This window comes from Rana temporaria, chromosome 11 (genome assembly GCF_905171775.1).
Source record: "Rana temporaria chromosome 11, aRanTem1.1, whole genome shotgun sequence".
NCBI lineage: Eukaryota > Metazoa > Chordata > Amphibia > Anura > Ranidae > Rana > Rana temporaria.
In genome coordinates, this window is record NC_053499.1 from 108,198,977 (window position 1) to 108,217,815 (window position 18,839).

General features: G+C 41.1%; 1 protein-coding gene across 5 annotated transcripts in view; it reads right to left on the minus strand.

Annotated features, from left to right (window-relative positions):
• The window catches only part of SIPA1 (signal-induced proliferation-associated 1), a 223,442-nt gene that overhangs the window by 51,275 nt on the left and 153,328 nt on the right, over positions 1–18,839 (minus strand). For all 5 annotated transcript variants that reach the window (XM_040328809.1, XM_040328810.1, XM_040328811.1 and 2 more), the window contains 4 exons: positions 15,459–15,733; positions 15,204–15,374; positions 11,579–11,645; positions 7,903–8,014 (listed from right to left, as the gene is read on the minus strand). In XM_040328809.1, the coding sequence (XP_040184743.1) occupies positions 7,903–8,014; positions 11,579–11,645; positions 15,204–15,374; positions 15,459–15,733 (625 nt within the window). The remainder of the gene's footprint in view (positions 1–7,902; positions 8,015–11,578; positions 11,646–15,203; positions 15,375–15,458; positions 15,734–18,839) is intronic.

Sequence of the window (18,839 nt, forward strand, 5' to 3'; positions counted from 1 at the left end):
AGTCAGTTAGTAATTAAATACAGAAATAAAAGAATCCACTTTATAACATGACCACTGAGCTGAATTGACATCTTTATGAAGAATTAGGTGTCCTTTTTATAAACCGTGATAAGCCGAGATCATGATGATTACTGCTTATTTCAGACCATTGCCGGTTTAATATGCTGAGATGAGGAACAGAGAACATGTTTGTTTGTCACAAACGGCCAGTTTATTAAAGTGAGATCTGAAGATCCCACAGCCGTTCCAATGAAATATCTCCCTTCCAGATTCACCAGCTCAGAGGTAGAGAATCTGGGAAAGAAGCTGGTGCGATTAGGGGAAGAAGGCTTATTTCTTCCTAATATCAGCACCAATGGGTTAAAAATGAATATTAACAACATATACAACATATATATATATACATACATACACACACACACAAGTATATATATATATATATATATATATATATATATATATACACACACATATACATACATACATACATACATACACACTGCTCAAAAAAATTAAAGGAACGCTTTGAAAACATATCAGATCTCAACAGGCAAAAATCTCATGCTGAATATCTATACTGTTATGGACTGGGTATTGTGTTAGGAATGAAAGGATGGCACATCATTTGATGGAAATGAAGATTATCCACCTACAGAAGGCTGAAATCAAAGACAAAAAAATTATGCAGCAAGCTAGTCCCTTTTGCTGAAATTTGGTCCTCAGTAGTTTGTATGACCCCCCAAGTGCTTGTATGCATGCCTGACAACATCAGGGCATGCTCCTAATGAGACGACGGATGGTGTCCTGGGGTATTTCCTCCCAGATCTGGAACAAAGCATCACTGAGCTCCTGAACAGACTGAGGTGCAACTTGGAGGCACCGGATGGACCGAAACATAATGTCCCAGAGGTGTTCTTTTGGATTTAGGTCAGGTGAGCGTGGGGGCCATTTAATGGTATCAATTTCTTCATCCTCCAGGAACTGGCTGCATGCTCTCGCCACATGAGGCCGGGCATTGTCGTGCACCAGGAGGAATCCAGGACCCACTGCACCAGCGTATGGGTCCAAGGATTTCATTCCGATACCTAATGGCAGTCAGGGTGCCATTGTGTAGCCTGTAGAGGTCTGTGCGTCCCTCCATGGATATGCCTCCCCAGACCATCACTGACCCTTCACCAAACCAGTCATGCTGAACGATGTTACAGGCAGCATAAAGTTCTCCACGGCTTCTCCAGACCCTTTCACGTCTGTCACATATGCTCAGGGTGAACCTGCTCTCATCTGCAAAAAAGCATGGTGCACCTGCCAATTCTGGTGTTCAATGGAAAATACCAATCAAGCTCCACAGTGAGCACAGAGCACACTAGAGGATGTCGGGCCCTCAGGCCACCCCCATGAAGTCTGTTTCTGTTTGGTCAGAGACATTCACACCAGTGACCTGCTGCAGGTCATTTTGTAGGGCTCTGGCAGTGCTCATCCTGTTCCTCCTTGCACAAAGGAGCAGATACCGGTCCTGCTGATGGGTTAAGGACCTTTTACGACTCTGTCCAGCTCTCCTAGAGTAACTGCCTGTCTCCTGGAATCTCCTCCATGCTCTTGAGACTGTGCTGGGAGACACGGCAAACCTTCTGGCAATGACACGTGTGCCATCCTGGAGGAGTTGGACTGCCTGTGCAAACTTTATAGAGTCTAAGTATCTCCTCGTGCTACCAGTAGTGACACTGACCCTAGCCAAATGCAAAACTAATGAAAAACAGTCAGAAAAGATGAGTAGGGAAAAAAAATGTCAGACACCTCCACCTGAAAAAACATTCCTGTTTTGGAGGTCGTCTCATTGTTGCCCATCTGGTGCACCTGTTGTTAATTTCAATTAACAGCAAAGCAGCTGAAACTGATTAACAAACCCCTCTGTATACACCCCTCCCCCTCTGTATACACCCCTCCCCCTCTGCTACTTAATTGACCAGATCAATATACCAGGAGTTCCGATTCAAAGGGGTTCCTTTAATTTTTTTGAGCAGCGTATATACACTATATATATATATATATATATATATATATATATATATATATATATATATATATATATACACATATATATATTTTATATATATATATATATATATATATATATATATATATATAGGGGCAGATCCACAAAGAAATTACGCCGGCGTATCGATTGATACGCCGGTGTAATTTCAAAATTCCTGCGTCGTATCTTTGTTTTGAATTCTCAAAACAAGATACGACGGCATCTCGGCTCGATCCGACAGGCGTAAGTCTTCGTACACCGTCAGATCTAAGATGCAATTTTTCGGCGGCCGCTAGGTGGCGTTCCAGTCGTAATCCACGTCGAGTATGCGAATGAGCTATTTACAGCGATCCACGAACGTACGTCGGCCCGTCGCTTTTTTTTCTGTCGTTTGCGTTCGGCTTTTTCCGGCGTATAGTTAAAGCTGCTATACTGAGGCATACTCAATGTTAAGTATGGCCGTATTTCCCGTGTACAATTTTGAATTTTTTACGTAGTTTGCGCAAGTCGTTCACGAATAGGGATTTGGCGGGTTCCGGTTTAATTTCAAGCATGCGCACTGGGATACCCCAAGGGACGGCGCATGCCAGTTCCAAAAAAACGTTGTTTACGTTGGGTCACAACGTATTAACATAAAACACGCCCCCATTAGATCCATTTGAATTCTGCGCCCTTACGCCGCGAGAGATACACTACGCCGCCGTAACTTACGGCGTGAATTAGTTGAGGATTCAAACAAAAGCAAAGTAAGTTACAGCGGCGTAGCGTATCTTACATACGCTGCGCCCGGCGCAGATGTATGTGGATCTGCCCCACAGTGTATATACACTGCTCAAAAAAATACACACATATATATAATAAAAAATAAATATATCGTACTTATAAATATGTTTACACACACACATATATATATACAGTATATATGTATATGTATACAAACACATTAATATATATATTCATGCATATATATATATATATATATATATATATATATATATATATGTGTGTGTGTATATATAAATACACACACATGTGTATATATACACAGTACTGTATATATATATATATATATATATATATATATATATATATATATATATAATATATATATATATATATATATATATATATATATATATATATATATATATATATACATATATATATTTTTAAACCTTAGTTTCACTTTTTGAATTTAGCTGAACTGTAATCTCACAATATCTCACGAGATTACAGGCAGCCCACCCACTTTTACATAATTTTCCTCTGAGAACTGCTGAGAACTGAACTGAGAAAAAACTTCTCAGTTTACTAAACGGACACCTTAATACAAATCCTATTAACCCATTAATAGCTTCATGAATTGGGTAATTTGTGCCTTGAAGGTCAAAAGATGAAGACATATTTTTCTTTCAGTCAGTTATGGTGTTATTAATCACAGTTAGAGTTGAGCGGACACCTGGATGTTCGGGTTCGACGGGTTCGGCCGAACTTCGGAAAAAAGTCTGGGTTCGGGACCCGAACTTGACCCGAACTTAACCCCGAACCCCATTGAAGTCAATGGGGACCCGAACTTTTGAGTACTAAAATGTCTCTAAAAAGGTAATGGAAAGGGCTAGAGGGCTGCAAATGGCGGCAAAATGATGGTAAGAGCATGGCAAGTACTCTGCAAACAAATGTGGATAGGGAAATAACTTAAAATAACATAAAATACCTAAAAATAAAAAATAAATAATATTGACCTAGGAGGACGAGGTCCATATGGAGTAGGTGGTTGAGGTGGCGGTGGATGTGGCGGTGTAGGTGGAAGCGCCGTTGGAGGAGGACGAGGGCACACCCCAAAAGAGTGAGAAAGATCAGAAATACAAGAATGGCTGGGCAAGGCCGGTATACGTGTCTATTCTGCACAAGGTACGGACAAGTCCTGTGGGATCCATGCCTGGTTCATTTTAATGAACGTGAGCTTGTCCACATTGGCTCTGGACAGGCGGCTGCGCTTGTCTGTGATAACGCCCCCTGCCGTGCTAAATACACGTTCAGATAATACACTGGCTGCAGGGCAGGCCAGCACCTCCAAGGCATAAAGGGCAAGCTCAGGCCATGTGCCAAATTTGGAGACCCAGAAGTTTAAGGGGGCAGACCCGTCATTCAGTACGTGTAGGCGTGTGCACACATACTGCTCCACCATGTTGGTGAAATGCTGCCTCCTGCTAAAAAGTTCCATATCAGCTGGTGGTGCTGGTTGTTGTGGCGTGCTGACAAAGCTTTTCCACATTTCGGCCATGCTAATCCTGCCTTCTGAGGTGCTGGCGGTGCCCCGGCTGCATTGGCGACCTCTTCCTCCTCCTCTGCCTTTGCCTTGTGCTTCCACTGTGCCCCCGCTGTCAGGTGGGAATTCCACCAGCAGCGCTTGTACTCGCGCATCCTGCAATCATGCTCCAGTGAGGGAATTAAGGATGGTACATTGTCCTTGTAACGGGGATCCAGCAGTGTGGCCACCCAGTAATCAGCACCTGGTAAAATGTGGGCAACACGGCGGTCGTTGTGAAAACACTGCAGTATGTAATTGCTCATGTGTGCCAGGCTGCCCAGAGGCAACAAAAAGCTGTCCTCTGTGGGAGGTGTATCGTCTGTGTCCTCTGTATCCCCCCAGCCACGTACCAGTGATGGCCATGAGCTGGTCTGGGTGCCACCCTGCTGTGAACATGGTTCCTCCTCCTCCATCTCCTCCTCATCCTCCACCTTGTTATCCTCCAGAACTGTGCCCTTGCTGGACAATTGTGGACCTGGCGTTTGTTGGTGCAGGAACCCACCCTCGGAGCCACTTGTGAATGATTGCCCTGAAAGCCTTGGAAATGATCCCGATTCCTCCTCCTCCTGTGCCACATCCTCTTGTATTATCGCCCGAAGCGTTTTTTCAAGGAGGCATAGAACTGGGATAGAAACGCTGAGAACGGCGTCATCGGCACTGGCCATGTTGGTGAAGTACTCGAAACAGCGCAACAAGGCACACATGTCTCGCATGGAGGCCCAGTTATTGGTGGTGAAGTGTTTCTGTTCCACAGAGCGACTCACGCGTGCGTGCTGCAGCTGAAACTCCACTATCGCCTGCTGCTGCTCGCACAGTCTGGCCAGCATGTGCAAGGTGGAGGTCCACCTTGTGGGCATGTCACATATGAGGCGGTGAGCAGGAAGGCCGAAGTTACGCTGCAGAGCTGACAGGCGAGCAGCAGCAGGGTGAGAATCCCGAAGAACTGCCATGCTAGGGAACTCCTTGGACCTGGCTTTGGTGTGCTCGGTCCCTTGCTGCATTGGGCAGTAGCAGGCGTACTGTCTAGGGGACGGAGGCTCCGCTTTTGCACCCTGCTCCCTCTTCTGCTGTGCTAGTGGCTCTGTGCGACCACCGCCTCTTTCTCCGAACTACACAGGTCACCTGCATGAGGTTGATTCCATGTGGGGTCGAGGACCTCATCGTCCTCCACATCATCTTCCACCCAGTCTTAACCACTGCCCTCCTTGTCGGTCTGCATAATTGCAAAAGCAGCAGCAGTTGGCAACTGTGTTTCTTCATCATCCGAGATGTGCTGTGATGGTCCCTCCATGTACTCATCTTGAAACATAAGTGGTTGGGCATCAGTGCACTCAATCTCTTCCACTTCTGGGGCAGGGCTAGGTGGATGGCCCTGGGAAACCATGCTAACAGAGTCATCAAAAAGCAGAAGAGACTGCTGCATGATTTGGGGCTCAGACTGCTTGGTTGATTTGTAAGGGGGTGAGGTGAAAGACTGATGGACATCGGCTGCAGGGGCCAACTCTGATCTTTCAGCACAAGACTGGTTGGGAGACAATGTGAAGGAACTGGAGGCACTGTCAGCAACCCTATCTACTATCGCCTGTGCTGCTCCTAGCCTCAACATTCGTAGAGCCGGATTAGGCCCGACCAAATACCGCTGCAGGCTCTGTAGCCTACTCGCACCTGAGGAAGGTGTTTCACTTGTGCGTGTAGCTGGCACAGATCGACCATGTCCTCTCCCTGCAACAGGAGCTCCACCAGCAGCACCACGACCGGGGCCACGTCCCTTATTTGACGTTCTCCTCATATTTCTCAAATGTAGGATCTTGCCCTAAATGGGTGTTTTTTTAATAGCACAATAGAAGAACAGTATCTAAAGTGTGTATCTCACACGTACAGATATGCAGGAAACGCACCAAAAATTATTTTTTTGCCCCAAATGGGTGTTTTTTAAATAGCACAATAGAAGAACAGAATCTAAAGTGTTTATCTCACACGTACAGATATGGAGGAAAAACTGCAAACACTGGAGGAAACACTGCAAAATATATTTGTTTGCCCTAAATGGGTGTTTTTTGAATAGCAAAATAGAAGAACAGTAGCTAAAATGTTTATCTCACACGTACAGATATGGAGGAAACACTGAAGGAAACACTGCAAACACTGGAGGAAACACTGCAAAACATTTTTTTTTTGCCCTAAATGGGTGTTTTTTGAATAGCAAAATAGAAGAACAGTAGCTAAAGTGTTTATCTCACACGTACAGATATGGAGGAAACACTGCAAACACTGGAGAAAACACAGCAAAATATATATTTTTGCCCTAAATGGGTGTTTTTTGAATAGCACAATAGAAGAAAAGTATCTAAAGGGTGTATCTCACACGTACAGATATGGTGGAAACACTGCAATTAATTTTTTTCCCCTAAATTAATGTTTTTTGAATAGCACAATAGAAGTATCTAAAGGGTGTATCTGACAGTAACATATGCAGTGCTGGTCTAATTTGATTTCTGAAGCAGGACTGACTCCTATCTATTTCTCTCCCTAAAAGCAAAACCAGGCAGGAACCTTTCCTTAAAGTATCTAAAGCAGATATCTCACAGTAACATATGCAGTGCTGGTCTAATTTGATTTCTGAAGCAGGACTGACTCCTATCTATTTCTCTCCCTAAAAGCAAAACCAGGCAGGAACCTTTCCTTAAAGTATCTAAAGCAGATATCTCACAGTAACATATGCAGTGCTGGTCTAATTTGATTTCTGAAGCAGGACTGACTCGTATCTATTTCTCTCCCTAATGGCAAAACAAGGCAGGAACCTTTCCCTAAAGTATCTAAAGCAGAGTGACTTGCACATATGTAGATCGCTGAGTAATTTGATTTCTGAAGCAGGACAGTCTGACTTCTATCTAATTCTCTCCCTCAGAGCAGCAGCAGCGCCAGCCTTTCCCTGCTAAAGCAGAGTGAAGTGCTGTGCTGTGTGCCTCTAGCTTATATAGAGGCGGGTCACATGCTGCACTTGCCAATCACAGCCATGTCATTAGTAGGCATGGCTGTGATGGCTTCTAGGTCGCACGACGAGTTAAACGAATGTTGATTGGCTGCCCTGCAGCGTGCCATTACATTGCCGAACACCGAACCCGAACCCGAACTTACAGCAAATTGAAAACTTTACAGTTCGGGTTCGCTCAACCCTATCACAGTGTAATTGACTTTCTGTCTCTTCTCCTTCACAATAAGGGACTAAGGGAAGCACCAGTACTTTGTCATGTGATTACTGCCAATAACTACAATCATCAGCTGTGAGACTGATCTGTTGGGCTCTCTTTCAACTATATCCAAGCACATTAATTTGTTTATGTATCCATGAGTAAAATGTGGTTGCATAAATACTGTGCAATCAGGGCTTATCATCTGATTTAAGTCTTCTAAGTAATTCAAACTAAATGCATATTATAGAAATGTATAAGCAGAGGTTGATGAATCTGCTGATAATTTTGACATGTGGTGCACTGCTTAATATTAGTTTTTTTTTCACTGAGAAAAGATATAATGATATATAAATATATATTACTGTTAGTAACATGTTCCTGAGAAGATGCAGGTGCAGTGCTTTCCTCCTCTGGAAGAACCACATCTGTTTCCAACACCTCATCTACGGACTTCCCAAAAGCGTCATACATCATCTAGGGCATACAAAGGAACATACAGTTTAGTTCAGTGGAGATAAAAATCAGAAGAAACAATCCATTACACAATCATCATTTCAACAATGTATTTCAAGGAAACTTTGGTAGCAAACATATTTAATTTAGTAAAAAGAAGAAGGTAGGGGGCGCTCACTGACTGAATAACTATGTAACTACATGGGTGAACAGTAGGATCATTTATAAAATAAGAACTAATCAATTAATAAAATGTCCAAACAAATCCAAAACATGCAATTCCAGTGCAAAAGTAAACCAAGTGGAAAAAAAAAAAAAGAGGTGAAATAGGCAATCAGTAACCCATATAAGACAGGTGGTTAAAAATCCAGTAAATAAATAAATAAATATATAAATGTGCAACTGACAAAAATCAATGTGCATAAAGGTGCAAAAGTGGAAAAGTCTGGTAGAAAATAAATTCTTAAAAAAAGTTCATATTTCATAATGATGTGCAATCAACTCCAAAAGTGCAAGCAGGCAATCTTCACAGGATCACAGTGATTACAAAAGTGCAGGTGCTAAAAATAGTTTCCCCCAGCCTCTCACCTTAATAGGCTTTAATAAAAGCCTTGCTGCAATATCTCTTAAGGACTGATTACTGCTCTCTTCTCATTGCCGTCCCAGCTCCTGATTTCACATGTAGAGATGTACAGAACTGTTCGCCGGCGAATAATTCGCGGCAATTTTTTTGCGTGTTCGCATTCGCCGATGTGCGCGAACATATGCGCTGTTCGATCCGCCTCCTATTAATTATCATTGAGCAAACTTTGACCCTCTACCTCACAGTCAGCAGACACATTCTAGCCAATCAGCAGCATACCCTCCCTCCCTGACCCTCCCACCTCTCGGGCAGCATCCATTTTAGATTCATTCTGAACCTGCATTCTTAGTGAGAGGAGGGATAGTGTTGCTGCTGCTGAATTTATAGGCAAATCTATAGCTAGGCTAGTGTTTTCAGTGTCCACTCCAGTCCTGAAAGACTCATCTGATCTCTGCTGTAAGGACAGCACCCCAAAAAGTCCTTTTTAGGGCTAGCATATCAGTCTGCTTTCTTTTTTTTTCCTATAATCTAATTGCAGTTGCCTGCAATGCAGCGTGTGTGTCAGGATCACAGCGTACACTGTGCCCAGTGCCACCCACCACTCATCTATCTTGGTGGCACAGTAGATAACATTTAAAAAAAAAATGTATTACTGCAATATAATAGTAGTCAGTTGCCTGGCTGGCAGTGTGTGTCAGGGAACAAAGTACAATGTGCCCAGTGCCACCCACCACTCATCTATCTTGGTGGCACAGTACATAACATTTAAAAAAATTAATAAAAATTATTACTGCAATATAATTGTAGTCAGTTGCCTGGCTGCCAGCGTGTGTCAGGGGTACAGCGTACACTGTGCCCAGTGCCACCCACCACTCATCTATCTTGGTGGCACAGTAGATAACATTTAAAAAAAAACAAAAATTGACTGCAATAGAATAGTATGTGCAAATGGGGAGTTTGCGGTTGTGCTAATGGACTGTTTGCAGGTGTTTGCGGTGCGTTAAACGGGGAGTTTGATCTGTCAGAGTTTGGTCTGTCACTGTGAACCCTAACCCTATTACAGACAGGGTTAGGGTTACAGATAGGGTTAGGGTTACAGATAGGGTTAGGGTTACAGATAGGGTTAGGGTTAGAGACTGTAACCCTAATCCTAACCCTATCTGTAACCCTTACCCTGTCTGTAACCCTAACCCTACCCTAACCCTATATGTTGCCCTAACCCTATCTGTAACCCTAACCCTAACCCTATCTGTTACCCTAACCCTAACCCCAACCCTATCGGTTACCCTAACCCTAACCCTATCTGTAACCCTAACCCTAAGCCTTACACTACCTGATCGATATAACATCATACTTGATGTTTTAAAGCACGTTATTCCAAACAATTTATGAATGTTAGGTGATTTATGTCCTTTATGGATTAAAAACGGACTCTGCGACAACTACGTAATTTTCCATGGGAGTTTTGCCATGGATCCCCCTCCGGCATGCCACAGTCCAGGTGTTATTCCCCTTAAAACAACTTTTCCATCATTATTGTGGCCGGAAAGAGTCCCTGTGGGTTTTAAAATTCGCCTGCCCATTAAAGTCTATGGCGGTTCACCCGGTTCGAGCATTCGCGAACATATGCGGAAGTTCGCAATCGCCGTTCGCGAACGCAAAATTTTAGGTTCGCGACATCACTATTCACATGCACAGCAGGCTTACACACACAAGTTCCTGACGTGATCCAATAACCCACAGATCCACAGCTCCAAACACAGATCCACAGCTCCAAACACGGCCAGCCTCCTCACATCAGCTCACAATAACATATCCATAGTGGAGTAGGTTAAAAAGGGGGATTTATTAAAATCACACTTACAATAAAGCAGAGAATCTTCTGCGTTATAAACATATGAACTTCCAGTCTCGGCCGCAACCAGAAGTGAGTCACCACGGCTTCCAAGTCCTTTACGCGTATCGTGACAGACTACGTCACTTTCTCATCCTTTTGAGAAAGTAACGTAGTCTGTCATGATACGCGTGAAGGACTTGGAATCCGTGGTGACTCACTTCTGGTCGCGGCGGAGACTGGAAGTTCATATGTTTACCATGCTGACGATTCTCTGCTTTATTGTAAGTGTGATTTTTATGTTTAATAAATCCCCCCTTTTTAACCTACTGCACTATGGAGGGCTCCTTTCTCTCCTCTATGTTATTGTGAGCTGATGTGAGGAGGCTGGCCGTGTTTGGATCTGTGGATCTGTGGGTTATTGGATCACATCAGGAACATGTATGTGTAAGCCTGCTGTGCATGTGAAATCAGGAGCTGAGAAGAGAGCAGTAATCAGTAGAAAAGAGATATTGCAGCAAGGCTTTCATTTTAGCCTATTAAGGTGAGGGGCTGGGGGAAACTGTTTTTAGCACCTGCACTGGAAGAAACAGCACCTGCACTTTTGTAATCACCGTGATCCTGTGAAGATTGCCTGCTTGCACTTTTGGAGTTTATTGCACATCATTATGAAATATGAACTTTTTTGAAGAGTTTATTTTGTACCAGACTTTTCCACCCTTATGCACATTGATTTTTGTCAGTTGCACATTTATATATTTATTTATTTACTGGATTTTTATCCACCTGTCTTATATGGGTTACTGATTTCCTATTTCACCACTTTTTTTTTTTCCACTTGCCCACTTGGTTTACTTTTGCACTGGAATTGCATGTTTTGGATTTGTTTGGACATTTTATTAATTGATCAGTTTTTATTTTATCAATTATCCTACTGTTCACCCATTTAGTTACATAGTTATTCAGTCAGTGAGTGCCCCCTACCTTCTTCTTTTTAATATTACTATCTATGTGCGAAAATTTTTAGGTGGCTGCTGCTATTTATTTTAGGTTTTAGACTATTTGCCTTTGGTATGCGCATTAGTTCCCCCCTTTTTAATATATTTAATTTAGTAACTCATTTTATAGAAGAGAGATAATGATGAGAACAAAAAGATGTGAAACTCACCAGTTCATCTCTTGATGGGTCTGGCTGAGGAATAATATCAGGAGGAGCCAAATCATCATTACTGAACCTAATACAAAGATGTGTAGTATTATTTGCACAACTTACAATGAACATCATGTCATTACAACATTTTTTGCTCTCTGTAATTTAAAAATCAATCAAAGAGAGTGCAAAGGGCTGTGAAGGACAGTATTTGTGAGGTGAAGGTAAGCTTAAGGTAGAAATCAGTATTATGAACCCGGACCAAACAAAATGATAGTACAAACTTGCACACAACTAAAAATATTTTATCTTGTCACATTTTTTACACTTTTAATGTGGTAATTATACATAGGAACTGCTTTGAAGTTTAACCTCTATGGGTGGTGTTCACGCATGCAAAGTTGTGAGGAGCTCACTGGTTTCAAGGAGGCTGTAAATGCTGCCTGTCATAGTATGGAGGTGATGTTGTGAACTGGTAAAATACTTTTTTTGATTGATCAGGGGCATAATAGGACTTTTTTTATATATAAATGTAAAATTACTATGTAGATAGAAAATAATACAATTGATGCGGCAAAAAAAATAAAAATAGTGTGAGATGATGTGAATGACCACAAAACTTAAACACTATATAAGTCCATATAATGTTTTATGAAAGCTATTGTATCATGAGTTGAAAAGTCCATAAAGCTGATAACAGTGATAAAAAGAAATGCACTAGATTGAAAGAAAATAAAACGTGTTCCTCGTAACGTAAAGTGAGGGGACTCTCAATGAGTCAACAAGGCTTGTGGTGCAAACAACAATCCATGAGACCTCTACGCCTGTATTTCAGATAATTGTGGAAGATGGTCCGTCTGTCCAGTAGATGGTTTAGAGTGGCAGTCAACAAATGTAACCAGCGTAACGGATTGAGTCTTTTCATGTAATCAAGCAGTTTGACCAGAAAAGAAAATACTACACATATTGTGAACCCGTAAAATTATAGTAAAAAAAAAAAAAAAAAATGGGAACACTCATATTTGAATAGATGAACAAGCGCTTGAAATGAACAGTATAGGCAATGCAAAGGCATCAGAAGGGCCATTGCCCTGCCTATACTGTTAATTTCAAGCGCTTGTTCATCTATTTAAATGTGAGTGTTCCCAATTTTTTTTACATTTTACTATAATTTTACGGGTTCACACTATGTGGGGTATTTTCTTTTCTGGTCACACTGCTTAATTACATGAGAAAATTCAGTCCATCAGGCTGGTTACAACTGTTGACTGACATTTTGAGGCACTTACTGGACAGGGGGATCATCTTCTACTCTGGTCTGAAATACAGTTGTAGAGATCTCATGGATTGGTGTTTATACCACAAGACTTGTTGACTCATTGAGCGTATGCTCATTTGAGTCCCTTCATTCCGGTAAGCCTTCACACAACCGGTGGTGGTCGTATTGTTGTTTTCTTCACCCAACATTGACGTCACGAGCAACACGTTTTCTTGTAATCTAGTGCATTTCTTTTTATCACCGTTCCTTTATGGACTTTTCACCTGACGATACAATAATATCTATAAGACATTATATTGACTTATATAGCGTTTAAGTTTTGTGGTCATTCACATCATCTCACACTTTTGTGGTTATTCACATTATATTCTGTCCTTTATTTATACATACAGATTTGTAGCAGTACAAAAACCTTAAGCGCTGCACATATTTTTATTCTCAGTTTTGATTTGCATTTGTTTAGTGCTGTGCTGGCTGCTACCTGCTAGATTATTGACTGTTAGCATGATATACATAATCCTTCTATTTCTAATATTTAAATAAGAATTCCTAGCCCACTGGGAGCAATGACTCTAAGTTTCACATACGGTTGTAAATCTCTAGATTACCTTTACACTTATCTATTTCATGTGCTATTGAGACAATCCTTGACAAAGCTTCTCAAACTTTGCTAGCTGGTTATAGGATCTATGTATTTTGATGCTGTTATCAGAGCTTTTGTATATAACAGCATACATTTTACTTCTCTTCCCTCATTTCAAGGGAAACCTAGAAAATATATTATTTCTGTATCATTAACACAAACACAGCTTCCCCGTTCTTCACTGTGCCGCTGTCATTGATTGTGTGTTCCCTGATATAGGGAAGCACGATCAATGGTGTCACACGTCCAGCCCCGCCCCCCTACAGTTAGAAACACATATGAGGTCACACTTAACCCCTTCAGAGCCCCCTATGGATAACTCCCAAACTGCAATTGTCATTTTCACAGTAAATGCATTTTTATAGAATTTTTTGCTGTGAAAATGACAATTGTCCCAAAAATTTTTTAAATTGTCCGATGTGTCCGCCATAATGTCGCGGTCATGAAAAAAATCGCTGATCGCCACCATTAGTAGTAATAAAAAACAATTATTAATAAAAATGCAATAAAACTATCCCCTATTTTGTAAACACTATAAATTTTGCGCAAACCAATCGATAAACACTTTTTTTTACCAAAAATAGGTAGAAGAATACGTATTGGCCTAAACTGAGGAAAAAAAAGTTTTTTTTATATATTTTTGGGGGATATTTATTATAGCAAAAAGGAAAAAATATTGCATTTTTTTCAAAATTGTCGGTCTATTTTTGTTTATAGCGCAAAAAATAAAAACCACAGAGGTGATCAAATACCACCAAAAGAAAGCTCTATTTGTGGGATATTTTGGTCCGGGTCTTAAGTGGTTAAAGGAAAATGCTGTGATCCTACTTCCTGCTTGGTAGAACTGCACTATAGAAGTGTTTAATTATACATAGTAAGCATTTACAAAAATAATTTAAAGATTTTCTTTAAAATTAAAAATCAAAAATAAAATTCCAGAAAATAGACACATAAATATTAAGGGCCAGATCCACAAAGAACTGCCTATCTTTAGGCAGGCGTAGTGTATCTCAGATACACTACGCCGCCGTAACTTATAGCGGCAGGTTCCTTATCCAGAAAGAATTCGCGCCATAAGTTACGGCGGCGTAGTGTAAATGTGTCGGCGTAAGTGTGCAAAATTCAAATGTCTGAGATGTGGGCGTGTTTTATGTTAAATCATCGTGACCCCACGTAAATGATGTTTTTTTTTAACGCCGCATGCGCCGTCCGTGGAGGAATCCCAGTGCGCATGCTCAAAATCACGTCACAAATAGTCAATGCTTTCGACGTGAACGTAATTTATGCAAAGCCCTATTCGCGAACGTTTTACACAAACGGCGTAGACGACGGAAAATTTGACGCTCTCCCAACGTCCATACAACATTGCGTACACCTCATAGAGCCAGGGGTAACGTTACGCCGAAAAAAGCCTTACGTAAACAACGTAAAAAAATGTGTCGGGCGGACGTACGTTTGAGAATCGGCGTATCTAGCTAATTTGCATACTCTATGCAGAAATCAACGGAAGCGCCACCTAGCGGCGTACTAAGACGTACGTCGGTCGGATCTACCCCACATTCAGGCGTATCTTGTTTTGTGGATACAAAACAAAGATACCACGGCACATCGTAGAACTTACGTGGCGTATCAATAGATACGCCACCGTAAGTTCGTTGTGGATCTGGCCCTAAATATTTTCTGGTCACAATGGGGTAAAATTCATAAACATAGTATCCTACCTAAAGTCTGTCCTTTCCTCCTGTACAGAGAGGGTCCGAAGAATGTTCTGAGTTGCTGGAGCAGATTCTGTTTTTCTTGGAATAATTTCTTCTTTCTCTTCAGTGTCTCCTTCTGATGGCCGCATGATTCTCTGTTCTTGCAGAGACCTCACATATAACTCAGAGAAACACCTAAAGATAAGACAAAGAGAGATCTTAGTCAACTTAACGAATAGCAGTCATGCTATTAACTACTTTGTTTATATGCTGTATTACCTGCGAGGCTTCCCAGCTTCATCTGGAGGCAAAGTCGTCACAGTTACTTTCTTTGCACGAATAAATAGTGTACGAACATCCTCAGGGGTCAATGAGCAGAACGGTTGACCACAGATGGCTACCAACCTTGCACCCGGACAAAGTCCTACAGTTTCAGCCATGCTGAATCTCTCTACTTCAGTTACAAACCCCCCTGAATCTGCGTTGAAGCCAAGCTGCCCAAGACCATTTCTTAGCAATGGGATTTCACGGGTCTCACAGCCACCTGACACAACCTAGGATAAGAAAAAACGTGAAAGGTTATGTTTGTACATTTTACTTATCATTGTGGTAAAGTGTATGCCATACTATTGGTTAAAGATCCGTTTAGATATTAATCTTTTAGAAGGGCAATTGTCCTGTATTTTAAAGAAACAGTTATGTCATGGGGACAAAGAGGAGGCAAATTTATTAAATACTTTCTTCAGCTCTGCGTATACAAAGGAGCATGGGGGTGCTCAAGTCCGTATTGACACAGCCCCAAATGATCCATAATGGCTCAAAAGTGATATGGTCCTGACATTTTTTGACAGACTAAAAGTGGATAAAGCACCTGGACCAGATATCATCCACCCACTGATCCTCAAAGAATTGAGCTCTATCATTTCAAAGCCATTGTTTCTAATTTTTAGGAACTTGTTAATGACTGGAATAGTACCACTGGATTGGCTAGGGCCAATGTGGTGCCTATATTTTAAAAGGGATCAAAGTCTTTACCAAGTAACTATAGACCTGTTAGTTTAACTTCTATAGTTGGAAAGATACTAGAGAGTTTAATAAAAGACCCCATAGAGTTCTTGCTGGAAAAAAAAAACATTTTAAACGACAGACAGCATGGATTCATTAAAAGGCAGAAGTTGTCAAACAAACCTGATTTATTTTTATGATTAGGTAAGTAAAACCTTGGACAGAGGGGTGGCTGTGAACATAGTATACTTGGACTTTGCAAAAGCGTTTGACACATTTCTCCATACATGGCTAGCTAAGGTAAAGTCTACAGACCTATTCTTTTGTAAATGTATTAAAAACTGTCTAAAAGACCAAACTTAGGGAGTAGTGGTTGATAATTCTTACTCTGAATGGTGTAAGGTTACTAGTGGTGTAACCCAAGGTTCAGTGTTGGGACACTTACACTTTGATATCTTTAAAAATGATATTAAAAGTACCACTTCAGTCTTGGCAGGTGACACCATGCTATGCAGTGGAATAACGTCCTTACAGAATGTCTCCAATTTACAAGCTGACCTCAAAGCACTGTTTAATTGGGCAACTATGTGGCAAATGAGGTTTAATGTTGATAAATATAAATTTATGCACTTGGGGGCTAAGAATATGCATGCATCATACACACTAAAGGAGTACAACTGGAGGAATCCATAGTGGAAAAGGATCTGGGGGTTTTGGTAGAACATAAGCTTAATAATAGCATGCAAAGTCCTTTCTTGTATTAAGAGAGGTATGGACTCCATTGAGAGTGATATCATTTTGCTCCTGTACAAATCATTAGTAAGACCTTATCTGGAATACGCAGTTCAGTTTTGGGCACCAGTCCTCAAAAAGGATATCAGGTAACGGGAGAAAGTGCAAAGAAGTGCAACAAAACCGATAAAAGGCATGGAGGACCTCAGCTATGAGGAAAGATTTGAGGAACTGAATTTATGCTCTCTTGAGAACAGGAAATTAACCATATGATCAACATGGTGTTGAGTTAGTCACTTTAAAGGGGTTGTAAAGGTTTGTTTTTTATTTTCTAAATAGGTTCCTTTAAGCTAGTGCATTGTTGGTTCACTTACCTTTTTCTTCGATTTCCCTTCCAAATGTTTTTTTTCTTTGGCTGAATTTCTCACTTCCTGTTTCTCCTCAGTAAACTTGCCACCATCATCTGAGCTGGTAAGTCAGCCAGAACAGCTTACTGAACAGCTTACTGAGGAGGAACAGGAAGTGAGAAATTTAGACAAAGAAAACAAAGAAAAAAACATTTAGAAGGGAAATTGAAGGAAAAGGTTAGTGAACTAACAATTAGACATGTGAAAAAAAAAAATGTTTCTTTTTGTTCTGTTTCGTATCGTTCCATAGGTTCGTTTCCGTTAGTTTTTCGTAAGACGCCCGTTTTCCTGTTCGTTCCCGTTCGTTTTTCGTACGATGAGATTTTTTCGTATTCCGATCGTTTCGTATTTTCGTTACCGTTTTATTTTCGTACATGCGGGATGGTTCGTTATTCTGTTTAATTCATGTTCGTTACTTGTTAGACAATAATTTTCGTGAATTTTCGTCAATGATTTGCATTCTGTGTTTTGGATTCCTTTTTCTGTTTGTCTTTTCGGTCGTGTGTTCGTGTGACATCTATGACAATTTGTTGTGGATGGCATGTGGGCATGCGACTGAAGATACGAACAGAAAAAGGATTTTCGTCATTTTGTACTTTCGTAAATATATCGTGGGATTCGCGGCACTTTTAACACGCGGCTTATCCATATTAACGATTGTTAAGCCCCATACACTTGGTCAGACTTTTTTTAACAACAAACATAAAAACAATCGTTTTCCGTTCGTTCTCAGAAAATTTGTTTGTTTTTAAACTCCATCAGAAAACCATTTTTGGGTTCAAAAGTCTGGCCAACTGATCTCCCTTCAGATGAAAATCCACAGAAAAGTTTATTTGGCTTTACTGTACTACTCAGCACAAAAGAGAAGCTGCTTCACTAACTACACTCACTGCCCATTCAAAAAAAACGAAAATTACATCTGTGGCAAGGGATTTGCATTCTGTGTTTTGGGTCCTTTTTCTTTTGGTGTTTTTGGTCGTGTGTTCATGTGACATCTGTGGCAAAAGATTTGCATTCTGTTGAATCCAAAATACGAACAGAAAAAAGGATTTCAAAATACAGGGTGCGGGTCTTTTGTTGTGGATGTCGTGTGAGCATACGACTGAGGGTGCGAACAGAGAAAGGATTCAAACAAAATGCAGAGTGCAGGTCTTTTGTTGTGGATGTCGTGTGAGCATACGACTGAGGGTGCGAACAGAGAAGGGATTCAAACAAATACAGAGTGCAAATCTTTTGTTGTGGATGTCGTGTGAACATACGGCTAAGGATACGAGCAGAGAGGGGATTCAAACAGGATACAGAATGCAAATCTTTTGTTGTGGATGTCGTGTGAGCATACGACTGAGGGTGCGAACAGAGAAGGGATTCAAACAAATACAGAGTGCAAATCTTTTGTTGTGGATGTCGTGTGAACATACGGCTGAGGATACGAGCAGAGAGGGGATTCAAACAGGATACAGAATGCAAATCTTTTGTTATAGATGTAATTTTCGTTCTCTTGCCGTTTTCGTTTTGT